This window comes from Hyla sarda, unplaced genomic scaffold (genome assembly GCF_029499605.1).
Source record: "Hyla sarda isolate aHylSar1 unplaced genomic scaffold, aHylSar1.hap1 scaffold_1253, whole genome shotgun sequence".
NCBI lineage: Eukaryota > Metazoa > Chordata > Amphibia > Anura > Hylidae > Hyla > Hyla sarda.
This window is the reverse complement of record NW_026607874.1, coordinates 22207-39016: the sequence shown is the minus strand read 5'-3', so window position 1 is coordinate 39016 and position 16810 is coordinate 22207. Positions and strand designations below refer to the sequence as shown.

At 47.4% G+C, this 16810-nt stretch overlaps 3 protein-coding genes across 3 annotated transcripts; 2 read left to right on the top strand and 1 right to left on the bottom strand.

Annotated features, from left to right (window-relative positions):
- Window positions 1-9886: 9886 nt before the first annotated feature.
- On the top strand, window positions 9887-10588 carry LOC130303987 (histone H1B-like). Its single transcript, XM_056551876.1, has one exon. It carries the CDS (start codon window positions 9909-9911, stop codon window positions 10566-10568), a length of 660 nt encoding a protein of 219 aa, XP_056407851.1. The 5' UTR covers window positions 9887-9908; the 3' UTR covers window positions 10569-10588.
- Window positions 10589-13714: 3126 nt separating this feature from the next.
- LOC130303988 (histone H2A type 1) lies at window positions 13715-14457 on the bottom strand. The gene has a single exon (XM_056551877.1). The coding sequence runs from the start codon at window positions 14455-14457 to the stop codon at window positions 14065-14067; it is 393 nt and encodes a 130-aa protein (XP_056407852.1). The 3' UTR covers window positions 13715-14064.
- Window positions 14458-14797: 340 nt separating this feature from the next.
- On the top strand, window positions 14798-15658 carry LOC130303990 (histone H2B 1.1). The gene has a single exon (XM_056551878.1). The coding sequence runs from the start codon at window positions 14798-14800 to the stop codon at window positions 15176-15178; it is 381 nt and encodes a 126-aa protein (XP_056407853.1). The 3' UTR covers window positions 15179-15658.
- Window positions 15659-16810: the final 1152 nt, after the last annotated feature.

Genomic DNA, 16810 nt, shown 5'->3' with positions numbered 1-16810 from the left:
ATGCCTGAGAATGTTTGGGAGTTGTGGTTTTGCAACAACTGGAGGCACACTGGTTGGGAAACATTGTCTGTTTCTTAACTCAGTGTTTCCCAACCCGTGTGCCTCCAGCTGTTGCAAAACTATAACTACCAGCATGCACTGATAGACTGTGCATGCTGGGAGTTGTAGTTTTGCAACAGCTGGAGGTCCCCACCTTATGAATGTACAGGGTACATTCACATGGGCAGGGGGCTTACAGTGAGTATCAGGCTGCAAGTTTGCGATGCAGCAAATTTTGCGCCGCAGCTCAAACTCGCAGCAGGAAAATTGCTGTAACCCCCCCCTGCCCGTGTGACTGTACCCTAAAAACACTACACTACACTAAACACAAAATAAAATAAAAAGTAAAAAACACTACATATACACATACCCCTACACAGCCCCCCTCCCCAATAAAAATGAAAAATGTCTGGTACGCCACTGTTTTCAAAATGGAGCCTCCAGCTGTTGCAAAACAACAACTCTCAGTATTGCCGGACAGCCGTTGACTGTCCAAGCATGCTGGGAGTTTTGCAACAGCTGGAGGCGCCCTGTTTGGGAATCACTGGCGTAGAATACCCCTATGTCCACCCCTATGCAAATCCCTAATTCAGGCCTCAAATGCGCATGGCGCTCTCACTTCGGAGCCCTGTTGTATTTCAAGGCAACAGTTTAGGGTCACATATGGGGTATCGCCGTACTCGGGAGAAATTGCCTTACAAATTTTGGGGGGCTTTTTCTCCTTTCACCCCTTATGAAAAGGTGAAGTTGGGGTCTACACCAGCATGTTAGTGTAAAAAAAATATTTTTTTTTTACACTAACATGCTGGTGTTGCCCTATACTTTTCATTTTGACAAGAGGTAAAAGGGAAAAAAGCCCCCCAAAATTTGTAATGCAACTTCTCCCGACTATGGAGATACCCCATATGTGGGCGCAAAGTGCTCTGGGGGCGCACAACAAGGCTCAGAAGGGAGAGTGCACCATGTACATTTGAGGTGATTTGCACAGGGGTGGCTGACTGTTACAGTGGTTTTGACTAACGCAAAAAAAAAAAAAAAACACATGTGACCCCATTTCGGAAACTACACCCCTCACGGAATGTAATGAGGGGTGCAGTGAGAATTTACACCCCACTGGTGTCTGACAGATCTTTGGAACAGTGGGCTGCACAAATAAAAAATGTTGCACAGCCCACTGTTCCAAAGATCTGACAGACACCAGTGGGGGGTAAATGCTCACTGTACCCCTTGTTACGTTCCTCAAGGGGTCTAGTTTCCAAAATGGTATGCCATGTGGGGGTTATTTTGCTGTTCTAGCACCATTGGGGCTTCCTAAATGTGACAAGCCCCCCCGAGCAAAATTTGCTCTCAAAAAGCTAAATATGACTCCTTCTCTTCTGTGCATTGTAGTTCGCCCGTAGTGCGCTTCAGGTCAACTTATGGGGTACCTTCATACTCGGAAGAGATGGGGTTACAAATTTTGGGGGGATTTTCTGCTATTAACCCTTGCAAAAATGTGAAATTTGGGGGTAAACACACATTTTATTGACATTTTTTTTATTTTTTTTTTACATATGCAAAAGTCGTGAAACACCTGTGGGGTATTAAGGCTCACTTTATTCCTTGTTACGTTCCTCCAGGGGTCTAGTTTCCAAAATGGTATGGAATGTGGGTATTTTTTGCTGTCCTGGCACCATAGGGGCTTCCTAAATGCGACATGCCCCCGAGCAAAATTTGCTCTCAAAAAGCCAAATATGACTCCTTCTCTTCTGAGCATTGTAGTTCGTCCATAGTGCGCTTCAGGTCAACTTATGGGGTACCTTCATACTCGGAAGAGATGGGGTTACAAATTTTGGGGGTATTTTCTGCTATTAACCCTTGCAAAAATGTGAAATTTGGGGGTAAACACACATTTTATTGACATTTTTTTTATTTTTTTTTTACATATGCAAAAGTCGTGAAACACCTGTGGGGTATTAAGGCACACTTTATTCCTTGTTATGTTCCTCAAGGAGTATAGTTTCCAAAATGGTATGCCATGTGTTTTTTTTTTCCTGTTCTAGCACCATAAGGGCTTCCTAACTGCAACATGCCCCCCAAAAACCATTTCAGAAAAACGTACGCTCCAAAATCCCCTTGTCGCTCCTTCCCTTCTGAGCCCTCTACTGTGCCCGCCGAACACTTTACATAGACATATGAGGTATGTGCTTACTCGAGAGAAATTGGGCTACAAATATAAGAATACATTTTCTCCTTTTACCCCTTGTAAAAATTCAAAAATTGGGTCTACAAGAACATGCGAGTGTAAAAAATGAAGATTGTGAATTTTCTCCTTCACTTTGCTGCTATTCCTGTGAAACACCTAAAGGGTTAAAATGCTGACTGAATGTCATTTTGAATACTTTGGGGGTGCAGTTTTTATAATGGGGTCATTTGTGGGGTATTTCTAAGATGAAGACCCTTCAAATCCACTTCAAACCTGAACTGGTCCCTGAAAAATTGTGATTTTGGAAATTTTGTGAAAAATTGGAAAATTGCTGCTGAACTTTGAAGCCCTCTGGTGTCTTCCAAAAGTAAATACTCGTCAATTTTATGATGCAAATATAAAGTAGACATATTGTATATGTGAATAAAATAATATTTGGAATATCCATTTTCATTACAAGCAGAGAGCTTCAAAGTTAGAAAAATGCAAAATTTTCAAAATTTTCATCAAATTTTGGGATTTTTCACCAAGAAAGGATGCAAGTTACCATAAAATTTTACCACTATGTTAAAGTAGAATATGTCACGAAAAAACAATCTCGGAATCAGAATGATAACTAAAAGCATTCCAGAGTTATTAATGTTTAAAGTGACAGTGGTCAGATGTGCAAAAAATGGCCAGGTCCTAAGGTGTAAAATGGCTGGGTCCTTAAGGGGTTAAGATCCATATTTAATAGTGAAATCGGGCAAAAGCTGCCACAATCACTCGGATCCTTCCCCTCTTTGGCCAGTAGGGAGATGTGTGCCTCTAAGGATTGCCTAGGTAATTGGGAGCCCTCAAACAGCGAGGTGCACCATTCAGTCAAATGGGGGGTCAGTACGTCTCGGTACCTCGAATAGTACTGGAGGGGGAGGCCGTCAGGGCCCGGGCTCTTGCCTGGAGGGAAAGAGGTCAGAACACGCCCAACCTCATCATCAGTGATGGGGGCTAACAGGCTCTCGGCCATCCCCTCCTCCACACGAGGCAGGGAGAGGTGTTGTAACAAGTCCTCAATGAGTGAGGTCTTCGTTTTACAGGTGTAGAGGAATCTATCGTGGCGTCTAAATTGTACAATTTAGAGTAAAACTTCTGGAAAGCCACCGCAATAGCCTCAGTTGTGGTGCAAGAGTCGCCCCGTTCGTCCCTAACATGGTGGATATGCTGTTTCGCCTTAGCTTTCTTAAGCAGGGACGACATGAGCTTGCCTCCTTTATTACCATGAGTGTACAAGCGGTGTCTAAAGTTAAGATATGCCTTAGAGGATTTATAGTTTAGGAGTGACAATAATTGTTCCCTGAGTGAACGTAGGTCATCCTGGACGGGGCCAGTGCATGTGGTCTTGTGTAATCTTTCTAAGCTAGCTATTTTAAGTAGGAGAGTGTCTATCTCTTTCTGGTATGTCTTTTTCAATTTTGAGCCCCAGGCGATGAAGATCCCCCTGATGTAGGCTTTATGGGCCTCCCAGACTATAGGGTAGGTAAGGGGAGAAGGAGGTAGGGAGGGGGGGGTAGGACTAATTGAGTTAGGAGAATGGGAATGTAAGAGTGATGGGATAAGAAGGCGAAGGGATGGTGCAGCTTTCAGAAAGGATGGAAAGCGAGGTGAGAAGAAGAGAAGGGGGGGGGGGGCAGAGGTAGAATTAAGTGGGCAAAGGGTAGAGAAGAGGAAGGGAGACGAATGATGCATGGATGATGAAAAGCGAAATGAATAGGGGATAAAGGTAATAGTAGAGGTACAGATATAACACCTAAGGGAGATAAAGTAAGCTCTGTTGGCCACCAACAGTGAAAGGGCCAGACAGTAACTAGGTCACCATGCCGAATTTCAGGGCTAGGAAAATCTCGATCTAGATGAAGGAGGGATCAGTAGCAGTCACCCGTCCGTGGGATTTCATCGGTGGCTCCTCGGAATGCCAGGGCATTCCATGCCAGGGATCTGCCCGGTGCATCTCAAGCAATGCAGACCAGGTATTTGGGATGGGGCAGGAGAGTCAGGGAGGGGGGGCGATGGGGGGGTGAGGAGACAGGGTGAAGTCCTCGTATCCACGCTGCAATCCCGGGCACTAAAATTCTCTCAATCCCCCACGCAGAGGCAAGGTGGGCAAAACAAAATAACAGGAGAGTTCTAGTTACAGCATCAATCAGGAAAAGTCACTGGTCAGCCATCCATATAGGCTGGAGATGAGGGCCATCAAAAAAGTCAGAAGGGGTTACTTATCTCAACCCTCTGGGGCAGGCGTCTTCACCGGGGTCTTCTTCTGCTTCGGAGACTTGGAGCGAGCGACCATCTTCCACTCTCCCAAGTTCGGCAGCTGCGGGAGCGGCACATGATCTGACAGCGGCATCCACGATGGTACCTCAACAGGGACGATGTCCAGGACTCGCCAGGCGCTCCGCAGGTCGTCAGGGGTCCTAATGGTGATCATCTTCCCTCCTTTTAGAACCGAAAGCCCGAACGGGAACAACCAAACAACCAGGCGTACGTCAGGTTTTTCTCCCAGAGTTTTTCGAGGAGGGGGGCGCATGATGCGTCTCTTCATCAGCGTAGTAGGAGCAATGTCCTGATATAGGGAAATGTCATCTGCTCCGTAGTGGATGGGTCTCTTTTCCCTCGCAGCTTGTAAGATGGCAGCAGTATCCACAAACGACAAGAGACCACAGATAACATCCCTGGGGGTTCAGCTGGCTTCGGCCGAGGCCGGAGGGCCCTGTGAATGCGCTCTATGACGATGGAGCCAGCGCGCTCGTCCCCCAGCAATCCAGCAAAGATCTCACGGGCAATTTTAGGCAGCGCATCAGGCGCCCAGGATTCCAGAAGTCCTTTGAAGCGAATATTTTTCCGCCTACTGCGATTTTCCTGGTCTTCGATCAAGGTAAGGGCATTATTGACATGCGTCTCCATGGCTTCGGTTCTGGTGGCAAGTGCAGCAGAGTGTGTGGCGAGCTCCGTGCATGCCGACTCGAGGGCCTCCGTGCGAAAGCTGATGGCCCGAACCTCCGATTTGATTTCCGCCAGGTCCGCTCTCACTGGCTTCAGGGCTTGTGTTAGAGCCTTCTTCATGAATGATTTGAAGAAGGCTGGCGTAATAGCCTCCACTCTGCCGCCCTCTGAATCGCTGTCCTGGCCTCCTTCTTCTTCAGGGTTACAGCGTGTGGTGGGATCAGGCGCCATCTTGAGCGCTCGTGCATGAGACCGGTCGCAGCGTTTAGCAAAGAAAGTCGTAACAGCTGCTTGGCTTTTCTGTTTAGGCATCGCAGGTGGGTCACCAGGTATATAGCGACCAATTTTCACCATTCCTGGTGAGATAAAGTGGGAATAAAAGGGTGCTCAGGAGGTGCGAGGCAGGAGCGCTCAGACTCGCACAGCCATACCAGTCCGCGGCCAGACTCCGCCCCCCACTCATCTGATGTATTGTCCCTTCCTTTCCTCTTCCTCTGTATGGTACCTGGGGGAGGAAGCAAAGGAAAATCCTCCAAAGAGTGGGCGCCAGCAGCTGAAGGGGGTTTAGGTGCTGCTGAGCCAGGGGAGAAAGGAGGCTGGGTGGGGCGGGTAGCAGGAGAGAGTGCCCGGGCAGGGGAGGACGGGGCAGCGGTGGGACGGGATGCGAGCGGTCTGCTTGGTCCTGGCCATGATCCTCTGTACACGTACACAGCGGAGAAGTGATGGGAAGAGAAGAAAGAGCAGAATATTTATACTCCTGGTCTCATCCTTATTGGCTCATGTAAACCACACCCCTTCTTCCCCTTGGCTGATTCATACAAACTAGAGCCCGCCAAAACACATGAGACATCTGTGATGGATCTTTGTTCTGAAGCGGCGGGGCCCATCCTCAGCGATGATAGCGCCCCCCATGTATGACACGATGCCGGGTCCCGGGCGTTCACACTGATTCCCCGCTCCTCGGATACAGACTCCTTTATGCCTACAATTCCTCGGAGCTCTATCTGCTTCACTATTTCCAATCTCTATATACATGGGGCAGTACAGTAGAGTGATCCCATGATCGAACAAAATGCCCAGTAATTCTCAGAATGGGTTAGTAACTTCATATGTGCACAACCTATTAAGTAGAGTAGAGGGTTAAAATCAGCACAATGTTTCTGGTTAATCAATATTAATAATTTCCAATAAATATTTTCTATCAGTCACTGCACGAAATTCTTACAGTTTCAGGATAGACAAATCAGTTACAGTGAGTGTTACAATAGCGACACCTGGTGGTGAGAGCTTTGTATTCTAACCTTTGCATGTTGCCAGATTGTAACAAGTCTTTACATTTCCTCAAGAACTGACACTAAAATTGTTACAGAGGCGCAAATAGATACAACTAGATGTTATATGAACACCACAATACCAGGCTCTCTAATATGGAGAATATAGTCAAGCCGGGAGCTTGTGTCTCTTCTTGAGGATCTAGGACAAAGGCATATGCATTTTAATGTGTATGTGTGTGTGTGTGTATATATATATATATATATATATATATATATATATATATATATATATATATATATATATATATATATACATACACATACACACACACACACACACACACACACACACACACATACACATTTCTCACCCACTCTAATTTGTTTTATATAAAACGCAGGTTATACTACAGTGTATGTAATGAGTATTTAAAAGCTAAATTTTAATAATCGATTCAAAGGTTTTGGGGTAAAATTAAGAGGTCAAAGTGTCTCCTGATGATATGCATGATTGGCAATGCGCCCCAAGACTTCTGTAAACCCTCGGCCTCCTCCCCTTACATCCTGGGCTCTAATCCCTCAGTATATCTGCGCTCCTGTCCTGTTCTGCCCCAGTAAACCCCAACAGGATTCCCCAAATACACCAGACTATGATGGCGCTTCCTTCTCTTCAGGATCTCTGCTGTCTGGAGGAAAATACACGGGCTCCGGGGAGTGTTCGGTCGGTAAGAGAGGAGGAAGATGCCGCAGGTATAAGATATGATCCGACTGAAGCTCTGGATGTGGAAATGGTGGGGTCGGCGGGTGATCTCCGGGCTGCTCAGCGGTGAGAAGAGAGCGGGAGAAAGGAGACAGGGATAGCGGGAACCGGCGAGGACAGCGGAGGGAGCGGAGAGCAGTGAGGGGGTCAGAGGGGCTGAAGATGAAGAATAAGGGAAGAGAACAAAGGAGAAGATTCTGAGAAGGAAAGTAATAATCCTGATCCAGATACAAGACGATCCGGACTTTCTGTAGGATCCTTCACAGACTGAATTGTATCCGCAGATCCCTCGTCTATTCAGTGATGATCTCTGGGATCTATTACAGAATTGAAGATTCCTATCTATTATTATGTATAGACGATATAACATTATAGTGACGTCATACACGTCTTGGAGGTAAAGCTCTATACTGCCCATTACTCTATTACAGTCTCTGCTCATTAACCCCTAATTCTCCTGAGAAGTCTCGTTGAGAGCAGGAAGGGGAGTTACAAAAGTATACAATGTAACAACAATGTATTAATAAGAATAAACAAATGAATAAATAACTAATGTATCAACGTGGAAACTAACAGACAGGAGTCCATCATAAAGAGTGAATAAGATGTGTTGGTCCTGGAGAGACTGCACAAAACAAAGAATTTATTACTTTATAATGTTGCCCCGTTGTGGATGGGCTGTGGTCTGGTGTCATCTATATAATACATGACATGGACATTCTGTAACACAGTAGGTGACATGTCCCTAATGTACATGGGCCGTGACGTCATCGGTCCATCTGCACATTTACAATGGAAGTATAAATGACATCATTCTATCAGAGACAGGAGGATTTATGGTTATAGAGAGTTATACCGTGTTATATCCCGTTCCGAACCTGTAGGGTGGAGTCTAGTTTGTGGACTTACCTGTTACATCTGTATGAATTCACATTGTTATCTATATAAACCATTTATATTAATATGATGCATTATAATTCCGTGCATTGTATAAGGTAAACATAATATTTTATTACATTATTAATTAGAAGATAATAAAGAAGAGTTTTATTGTCCGCCCGGGCTGGAGTTCCTCTTGGATGTCGGCAGTCTGATGCTTGCTGTGCGGCTCTCCACCTTTCCCGAGCACAGGAGCTGGGATTCAGCAGGCGGGCTGGCTTCATACAATTGTTGTGTGGAATACAAATATGACATGGAAGTATCAGTGCAGCGGCCGGGATAGGGCTTTCTCTCCCAGGTATAATGTTCTCTGTTATCAGGACCATATATACAACCAATATAAGAATCCCCGATGTCATCCTGGTAATATACAAGCAGGTCCTGTAATGGAGATAATCTGTGAGAGAAATCACAATAGGATCCTCGGGGTCATCACTTAACAGACGAGGGATCTGGGGATAGAAGACATTCTGTGAGGTGGAAGGATCCTACAGAGAATACGGAGTCTCTTGTATCTGGATCAGGATTCTGACTTCTTTGTTCTCTTCACTTCTCCTTCCATCTTCAGCCCCTCTGACCCCCGTCACTGCTCTCCGCTCCCTCCGCTCTGTCCTTGCCGGTTCCCGCTATCACTGTCTCCTTTCTCACCGCTGAGCAGCCCGGACACGATCCTCCGACCCGACCACTTCTACTTCCAGAGCTTCAGTCGGGGACCGGATCAGATCTTATAACTGCGGCATCTCCTTCCTCAGTTCCCGGCCCGAACACTCCCCGAAGCCGGATCAGCTGTGACAGCTCCTGCCCGGTGGCTTCAAAACACGTTGGAGATTACAAAGAATAACAACAGGGAGATCACATAATTCCCCATCATGGAGAATCTGTATCCCCTTCCCCCTGACCTCCTGCACAGCCGGGATGTGAGAGAATATCCCCAGGGGTAGGAGCCCCAGCTCTAGGTCCAAATCCTCCTCCTCCCCCCCGCACCCGGGCCAAGTGCTCTCTGCAGACATGAGGAGACATCTGCGGGTGTTATGGGTCGGGAAGCTGTAAGGAAGATGAAGGAGAAAACAGTCATCACATCTACTTGTAGACAACTCCCCCCATCATCTCCGGGTCAGTAAATGGACACGTTGTCCGTATTATATCTATATATCAGGACAGGGAGCTGGCAGTGAGCGGAGGCGCCGCCTGTGTTACCCTCCGGGGCTCTCAGCAGCTCCAGATCGTCTCCGCATCGTACAATCAGCTTCCTGGACGGTAGATGTTGTATTAAAGATCCGTGTGATGGTGACCGGTGCCGGGAATAGAAGGAACGATCCCCAGCAGCAGATTTATCTTCCCGGATACACAGTGATGTGCAGATCGGGAAGACTGTGACGGAGATCCCGGGGCCTCCTCCCGGCTCCTCCCCGGCACCTCCGCCAGTGACGGGTATAAACTGCTAGGGGGGATGTTGGGGAGGAGGAAGACACGGAGAAGGGGATCTCTCCTGTCCGGTTCTAGCCGGTAAAGATCTTTTATCCCGGGCAGGGAAGCACAAGGTTGTAGCGGAACTTTGGCCGGGTCCAGACGGGATGGGGCGGGGCCTGTTCTCTGTGTCAGCCAATAGCAGCTCCGGACGGTGACATCTCAGCAGCCAATCATTGCGCAGCCGCTGTACATATAAGAGGCGCCAGCAGCTCCGGTCTCAGCATTTATCGTTCACGATATTTCTGTAGTTTTGATTTCTAAGATGGCAGAAACCGCACCAGCCGCTGCTCCTCCCGCCGAACCGGCCGCAAAATCCAAGAAGCAGCCGAAGAAATCAGCCGCAGGGGCCGCCAAGAAAAGTCACAAACCCTCCGGTCCCAGCGTGTCCGAGCTGCTCGTTAAAGCCGTGTCCGCCTCTAAGGAGCGCAGTGGGGTGTCTCTGGCCGCCCTGAAGAAGGCTCTGGCTGCCGGAGGATACGATGTAGACAAGAACAACAGCCGCCTGAAGCTGGCCATCAAGGGGCTGGTGACCAAGGGAACCCTGCTCCAGGTGAAAGGCAGCGGCGCCTCCGGATCCTTCAAGATCAACAAGAACCAGCAGGAGACTAAGGACAAGGCGGCCAAGAAGAAGCCGGCGGCTGCGGCCAAGAGACCTGCAGCAGCTAAGAAAGCGACCAAATCCCCTAGGAAGCCAAAGAAGGCTCCGAGCGCGGCCAAGAGCCCGAAGAAAGCCAAGAAGCCTGCAGCGGCCAAGAGCCCGAAGAAAGCCAAGAAGCCTGCAGCGGCCAAGAGCCCCAAGAAGCCGAAGGCTGCTCCTAAGAAGGTGGCCAAGAGCCCGGCTAAGAAGGCGGCCAAACCCAAAGCTGCCAAGAGCCCGGCTAAGAAGGTGACTAAAGCCAAGAAGAGCGCGGCTAAGAAATAATCGGGAGACTCGTCCTGTACTTATCCCACAAAGGCTCTTTTCAGAGCCACCACCTCCTCCAGACAGAGCTGTACGATCAATGCCCGTGTCACCCCCGGGATACATAAAGGATATAATACAGTGATATAAATCCCTTCTATATTATCATCACTTTATTATATTTTATCAATCCCAATACATCTGCCTTTACTAATTCTAGATCCCCTTATGAACACTCAGCTGAGTCTGATCTGTAACCAACCATTGTATCTTTCTGCCGCTGTAACACTTGTAGGGTCAGCGCTTGGGGGAAGTATAAATATTGTTACAAATCGGCAACAAAAAGATTATAAATCTCTCCACCAGGTGTCACTATTGTAACACATTGTAGATCCTATGTATAAACTATAAGGATTTACACTGCTGTGATAGACGCCCTAAGGATAAACGGGATTATGGAAATTATTGACTTGCCAGACATTGGGGGATAAATGTAACCCTTTGGGTAATAGGTTGTGCACATATTATTTCCCCCATCCTGAGGGTTAGTTTGCTGCTTAGTTTTATTACTATATAAAGTCATGCAGTCCCGAATAGAGTCTGAATATAGGGGAGCGGCAGGCAATCAGTGTGAACACCCGAAATGCGGTACCGCATCATGTCTGAGGGGACACGGGGGAGGGCGCTATTATCGGGAGTTACGACAATCCGCAGGGAAGGGCAGAATAGGGCGAGGATGGGTCCTGCCTCTTTCTAACAAAGATCAATTGTTGACGTCACATGTATTTTGGCGGGCTCATTGGTTGTAAGAATCAGCCAATGGGATGCAGGGGTGGGGTTTACATGAGCCAATGGGGATGAGACCAGGAGTATAAATGTTCCGCTCTTTCCTCTCTTCTCATCACTTCTCCGCTGTGTACGTGTACAGAGAATCATGGCCAGGACAAAGCAGACCGCTCGTAAATCCACCGGAGGGAAAGCTCCCCGCAAGCAGCTGGCTACTAAGGCCGCCAGGAAGAGCGCTCCCGCCACTGGTGGGGTGAAGAAGCCTCACCGCTACCGTCCAGGTACAGTGGCTCTCCGTGAGATCCGCCGCTACCAGAAGTCCACCGAGCTGCTGATCCGGAAGCTCCCCTTCCAGCGCCTGGTAAGAGAGATCGCCCAGGACTTCAAGACCGATCTTCGCTTCCAGAGCTCGGCGGTCATGGCCCTGCAGGAGGCCAGCGAGGCTTACCTGGTGGGACTCTTTGAGGACACCAATCTGTGCGCCATCCACGCCAAGAGGGTCACCATCATGCCCAAAGACATCCAGCTGGCCCGCAGGATCCGTGGGGAGAGAGCTTAGATCTAATCGGGACCCGCATACAACACAAAGGCTCTTTTCAGAGCCACCAAATTATCTATAGAACGAGCTGATTCCTGATCCTCTCCATTGTTCTGCTCCTATACTCCGCCTGTCCTCATAAGCAGGATCCCGGGATTGTCCTCTACAGTTAACCCTCAGTGCTGAGTTATGTTCAGTTACTATAGTGATGTAGATCGTGTCCCCCGCAGTGTAATGCGCCTGTGTGTGATCGGTGCTGCTGGCTTCAGTCTCCCGACACTTGGGATCGTAATTGGTGCATAGAGGGGAAACGAGCGGACACTAAAGGGTTAACTCTAGGTGGAGTTATAGACACGAATGTTCGCTCATTGGATGATCAACGCAGTTAACTTGAAATTCCCGCTCCTCTTCTGATCGTTTCTCCCTTTGTCTCGTCCTCTTCCCTGTACACGTGACTACATTCCTCTGGTTTCTGTAAATAGGAAGAAAAAGGCGGCGGATGGGAAACTGTTGGGGCCGATCAGGGGGATTCTAGTGAGGCTGATGCGGTAGGAGAGGGGACACTATGTCCGGGGCTGACATCACAATGGTGGGTGAATTCGGGGTCGTCCCTGTCCTATTCCAGACCTGATACCGATCACACCCTGCAGCCTGACACTGCTGAGAATGCGGCGGGGAAAGCTATCCTGTATTTTATACATTGTCATTTTGTTATTTAATGTAATAAATTCCGATATTATGTCACTCTGCTGCAAGAGATCGCCCAGTGTGAACACTAACCGTGCGGTTGTTTTACAATCCATTTTACTTGTCAGCGATCACCGTGTATTTAGACCTGATGAAGTCTTAGTGGGGGGGGAGAGATTCCTGGGCCCGTCATTGATGAAATCCTTCCCGATCTGGATATAACGCGTGTCAGTGTGAGGAAAGTTACAGGGGAGAGAGAAAAAATAAATAAAAAATTATATATATAATATACGTACACACACACCATTTATCATGAATCATAAAAGTAATCTCAGGACCCTGTGGTTACTAATATTATTGGTTAAAATAGACCCCACCGATCTCTCCCCTTCAGGCTTCCATGCGCGGCCGATTTATTCACAAGCTGAGCCGAGATAGGGTGAGCGGTGAGTGTACACCGGCCTTTTACTATTAGTTCAGGACTATAATTTACGAATATTGCGCATAGGACTCACATTTTAATTGGTAGCATACACACAGTGCGATATCATACATCGTGTCCAACCAAAACTATTCAAATGGTGTTTCATGTTTCTTTATTGGAATTAATATTGAGACATTTTCTTAGTAACAAAGTTTTTCCTAGTGTCTCATTCGTTAAATCACAACAAAATCTAGCGGGATTGTTACTTTTTATAACAGATCGGTGAAGTGAAGGAAATTCTGAGCTGTCTGTTTTATTAGTGCAATAATGGGTTAAGTATTTAATGTTTATGTGATTACTATCTATTTTAACCAATAATTCTAGTAGCTAAAGGGCTCTGAGATGACTATTATGTTTCATGATCAATGTTATTGTACTCCGAGCGACCCAGCTGAGAATATTTAGTTTACTACAACTTCCCTCATTTTATTCTTAATTATATTTGTGTCATTTATATTTTTATTTATTCATTATTCTCATTCTACAGCGATAGTTGTAGAATGAGCGGGAAAATAAGTTTTATAGCCAGATACTGAGCGCTTATTGGCTGATCTCTGGGGCGATTATTCCCGGGCACTGTATACAGCGAGTGCCGGGATCTTTATGTAACCAGCGATGGAGAAGCGATGACCCCTGATCGGCTGGATGGAAGCCTCGCTGTGTATTGCGGCTGGAGATCCGATGTGTTCAGGAGCTTCCATTACACAGGAGGCTACAGTATAGGGGGCGCCATCTCTACACTGCGGTCCTGTCTATTGTGGAGGATCCGTAAACTACATCGTGAGAACAATCTTAAAGCGTAGTAGTTACAAAAGAGAATTACCCCCTCACATACCAACTACATTCTGCACAACCCGCACGGTGTCCTATATTAGATAAAATGTGCCGGATGTTCTGTTTAGTCCCTATAACAGCCCAGATCCCTATCACACCCGAGATCAGCGGCGCCAGCTCTGTAGGAGACAATGTGGTGGCTCTAAGAAGAGCCTTTGGTGTTCGGGATGATCTGGGATAAGCGGTGATCACTTGCTCTTGGCCGCTTTGCTGCTCTCGGTCTTCTTGGGCAGCAGCACGGCCTGGATATTGGGCAGGACGCCTCCCTGGGCGATGGTCACCCCACCCAGCAGCTTGTTCAGCTCCTCGTCATTGCGCACGGCCAGCTGCAGGTGACGGGGGATGATGCGGGTCTTCTTGTTGTCCCGGGCGGCGTTACCGGCCAATTCCAGGATCTCAGCAGTTAAATACTCCAGCACAGCGGCAAGGTAGACCGGAGCACCGGCGCCCACCCTCTCGGCGTAGTTCCCTTTGCGGAGAAGCCTGTGCACACGACCGACGGGGAACTGGAGTCCTGCCCGGGATGAGCGGGTCTTTGCCTTAGCCCGAACCTTCCCTCCTTGTTTGCCGCGTCCAGACATAATGATAAGTAAAACCTAAAACGCTCAAAAGAAGCCTTTCTGTGATGTAACCGTAATTTCCTTTCTGCTGCTTTTTATAGGTTTCTGCTCCGCCCTCCGGCTCCTGTGATTGGGTAGATTTGAATCCGGCCAATGGTGACGAGAATTAACGAGACACCAATAAACTGCACTGGGTGGGGCTTATGACGCTCCCACAGGTCACATGATTTGCTCCTCCAGTAGAACAGCGAGCAGACAGCATTTCTCATTTGCATGGGCTGCCTATAAATACGGCTGCGGTGGGAGGAGGAGGCATCATTATTCTCTCTGTTCTAGTGAAGGATTATTGTGACTGATCATAATGCCTGATCCCGCCAAGTCTGCACCAGCGCCCAAGAAAGGCTCCAAGAAAGCCGTGACCAAGACTCAGAAGAAGGATGGTAAGAAGCGGAGGAAGACCAGGAAGGAAAGCTATGCCATCTACGTGTACAAGGTGCTCAAGCAGGTCCACCCTGACACCGGCATATCCTCCAAGGCCATGGGCATCATGAACTCCTTTGTCAACGATATCTTCGAGCGCATCGCAGGGGAAGCCTCCCGCCTGGCTCACTACAACAAGCGCTCCACCATCACCTCCCGGGAGATCCAGACCGCCGTGCGCCTGCTGCTGCCTGGAGAGCTGGCCAAGCACGCCGTGTCCGAGGGCACCAAGGCAGTCACCAAGTACACCAGCGCCAAGTAACCTGCTCCGCCTCCTGCTGTCACCCCAAAGGCTCTTCTAAGAGCCGCCACATTGTCTATAATAGAGCTGGGGCTTCTATCTGCTACAATTATCTTTATTTGTGACCGAGTTTATACCGGTGCAGCCGCTTTATACTGTATATATTGTGCTGCTCCGGGATCGCGGTCTGTGATATATAATCTGACTGCAGGTTACATCAGTACCGTATATATACGTCATATGGTAACGGCAGAATAAGTAATTGTGTCTCCTGCACTGACCGGACATATAAGTATCACAGTGGTGATCGGTATCGCCGGGATTCCCGTAGCTTTTCTGCGGTTCCGTTTAGATGCCGGGACATCTATACAAATCGTGAGATTCAGGTCCTTGTGTCTCCCGGAAACGATCAGATCTCTTATCAGTTCAGTCCTTTATACATATTCCCACCATCAGATCTGATCGCGAACAGACTGGGCAGGAAACAATCGATCAGACACATTACAGGGAGGGTCTGCGCCATCTCTAGTCCCAGGAAGATCTCATCCCCCCCATGTATCTATCGGCTCCTCGTGGACAGTGATTTCCCGATCTTGCTGATCGCTTCTCCCGATATTTTACTCTTCATCCATATAAAATGTGAAACAATAAAGTGAGAAGAGAGGAAGATGGACGGAGATTATACCTGATCGTTTATAGATTTGCAGAGATCGTCCGGGAAATTCTCTCCTAGACCTCCGGCCCCTGATTGTTATTGCGGTAATAATCTGCTGGGTGTGATCAGGGGTCTATGGGGGATGAGATCTTCCTGGGACTAGAACTGACAGTAACTTTCTTATATATCCATATAAACAATAAATGTACAATGTAATAAAAATAGAAAACAAATAAAAGGGGTAAAATACAACTGGATCACTGGATGGTAAAAGGCAGAAATGCAAATCAATAAAACATCCAGTAAATAGATGATGCGGCTCCTCTGATCAGATGTACAGGGGATAAAGCTGCTGTGCGGAGATCAGTAGTGTGTACTGGGCTGTAGGATAAAATGTATGAAATAACACAGGGAACCAACCGTGTGCACAGACTGATGGTTACAGCCGCCGACCGGGATCCCGTCGATACAGGAGAGATCTAGTGTTGAGCGGCATAGGGCATATTGGAATTCGCGAATATATGGACGAATATTCGTCATATATTCGCGAATATTCGTCATATATTCGCGAATATTCTCGTTTTATTTTCGCATATGCAAAAACAACATATGCGAAAATTAGCACATACAAAATTCGTATATGCGCAAATTTGCATATGCGAAAATTCGCATACCAGTCTCACACAGTAGTATTAGAGCCTTATTTACACCACACAAGTTGGAAGCAGAGAGGGATGATCACTGTGATGTGTACTGTGAAACAAAAACAAAAAAAAAACTAATATTCGTAATTACGAATATATAGCGCTATATCAGTGAATATGCGATATTCGCGAATAAAATTCGTATTGCGAATATTCGCGAGCAACACTAGAGAGATCTCGGTTTAATCCTTGGTGGGAAACTATATATTTTTTCTATTCTGTTCAGATGATTAATATTAGCGCTTCAAAGCCTCAATTATAATGTTTCTAAATAGAATAATTACTGATGTAACA

Bases quoted from the DNA above. Each gene is read 5' to 3' on its own strand.
- LOC130303987 (XM_056551876.1), top strand. From the start codon at position 9,909: ATGGCAGAAACCGCACCAGCCGCTGCTCCTCCCGCCGAACCGGCCGCA.
- LOC130303988 (XM_056551877.1), bottom strand. From the start codon at position 14,457: ATGTCTGGACGCGGCAAACAAGGAGGGAAGGTTCGGGCTAAGGCAAAG.
- LOC130303990 (XM_056551878.1), top strand. From the start codon at position 14,798: ATGCCTGATCCCGCCAAGTCTGCACCAGCGCCCAAGAAAGGCTCCAAG.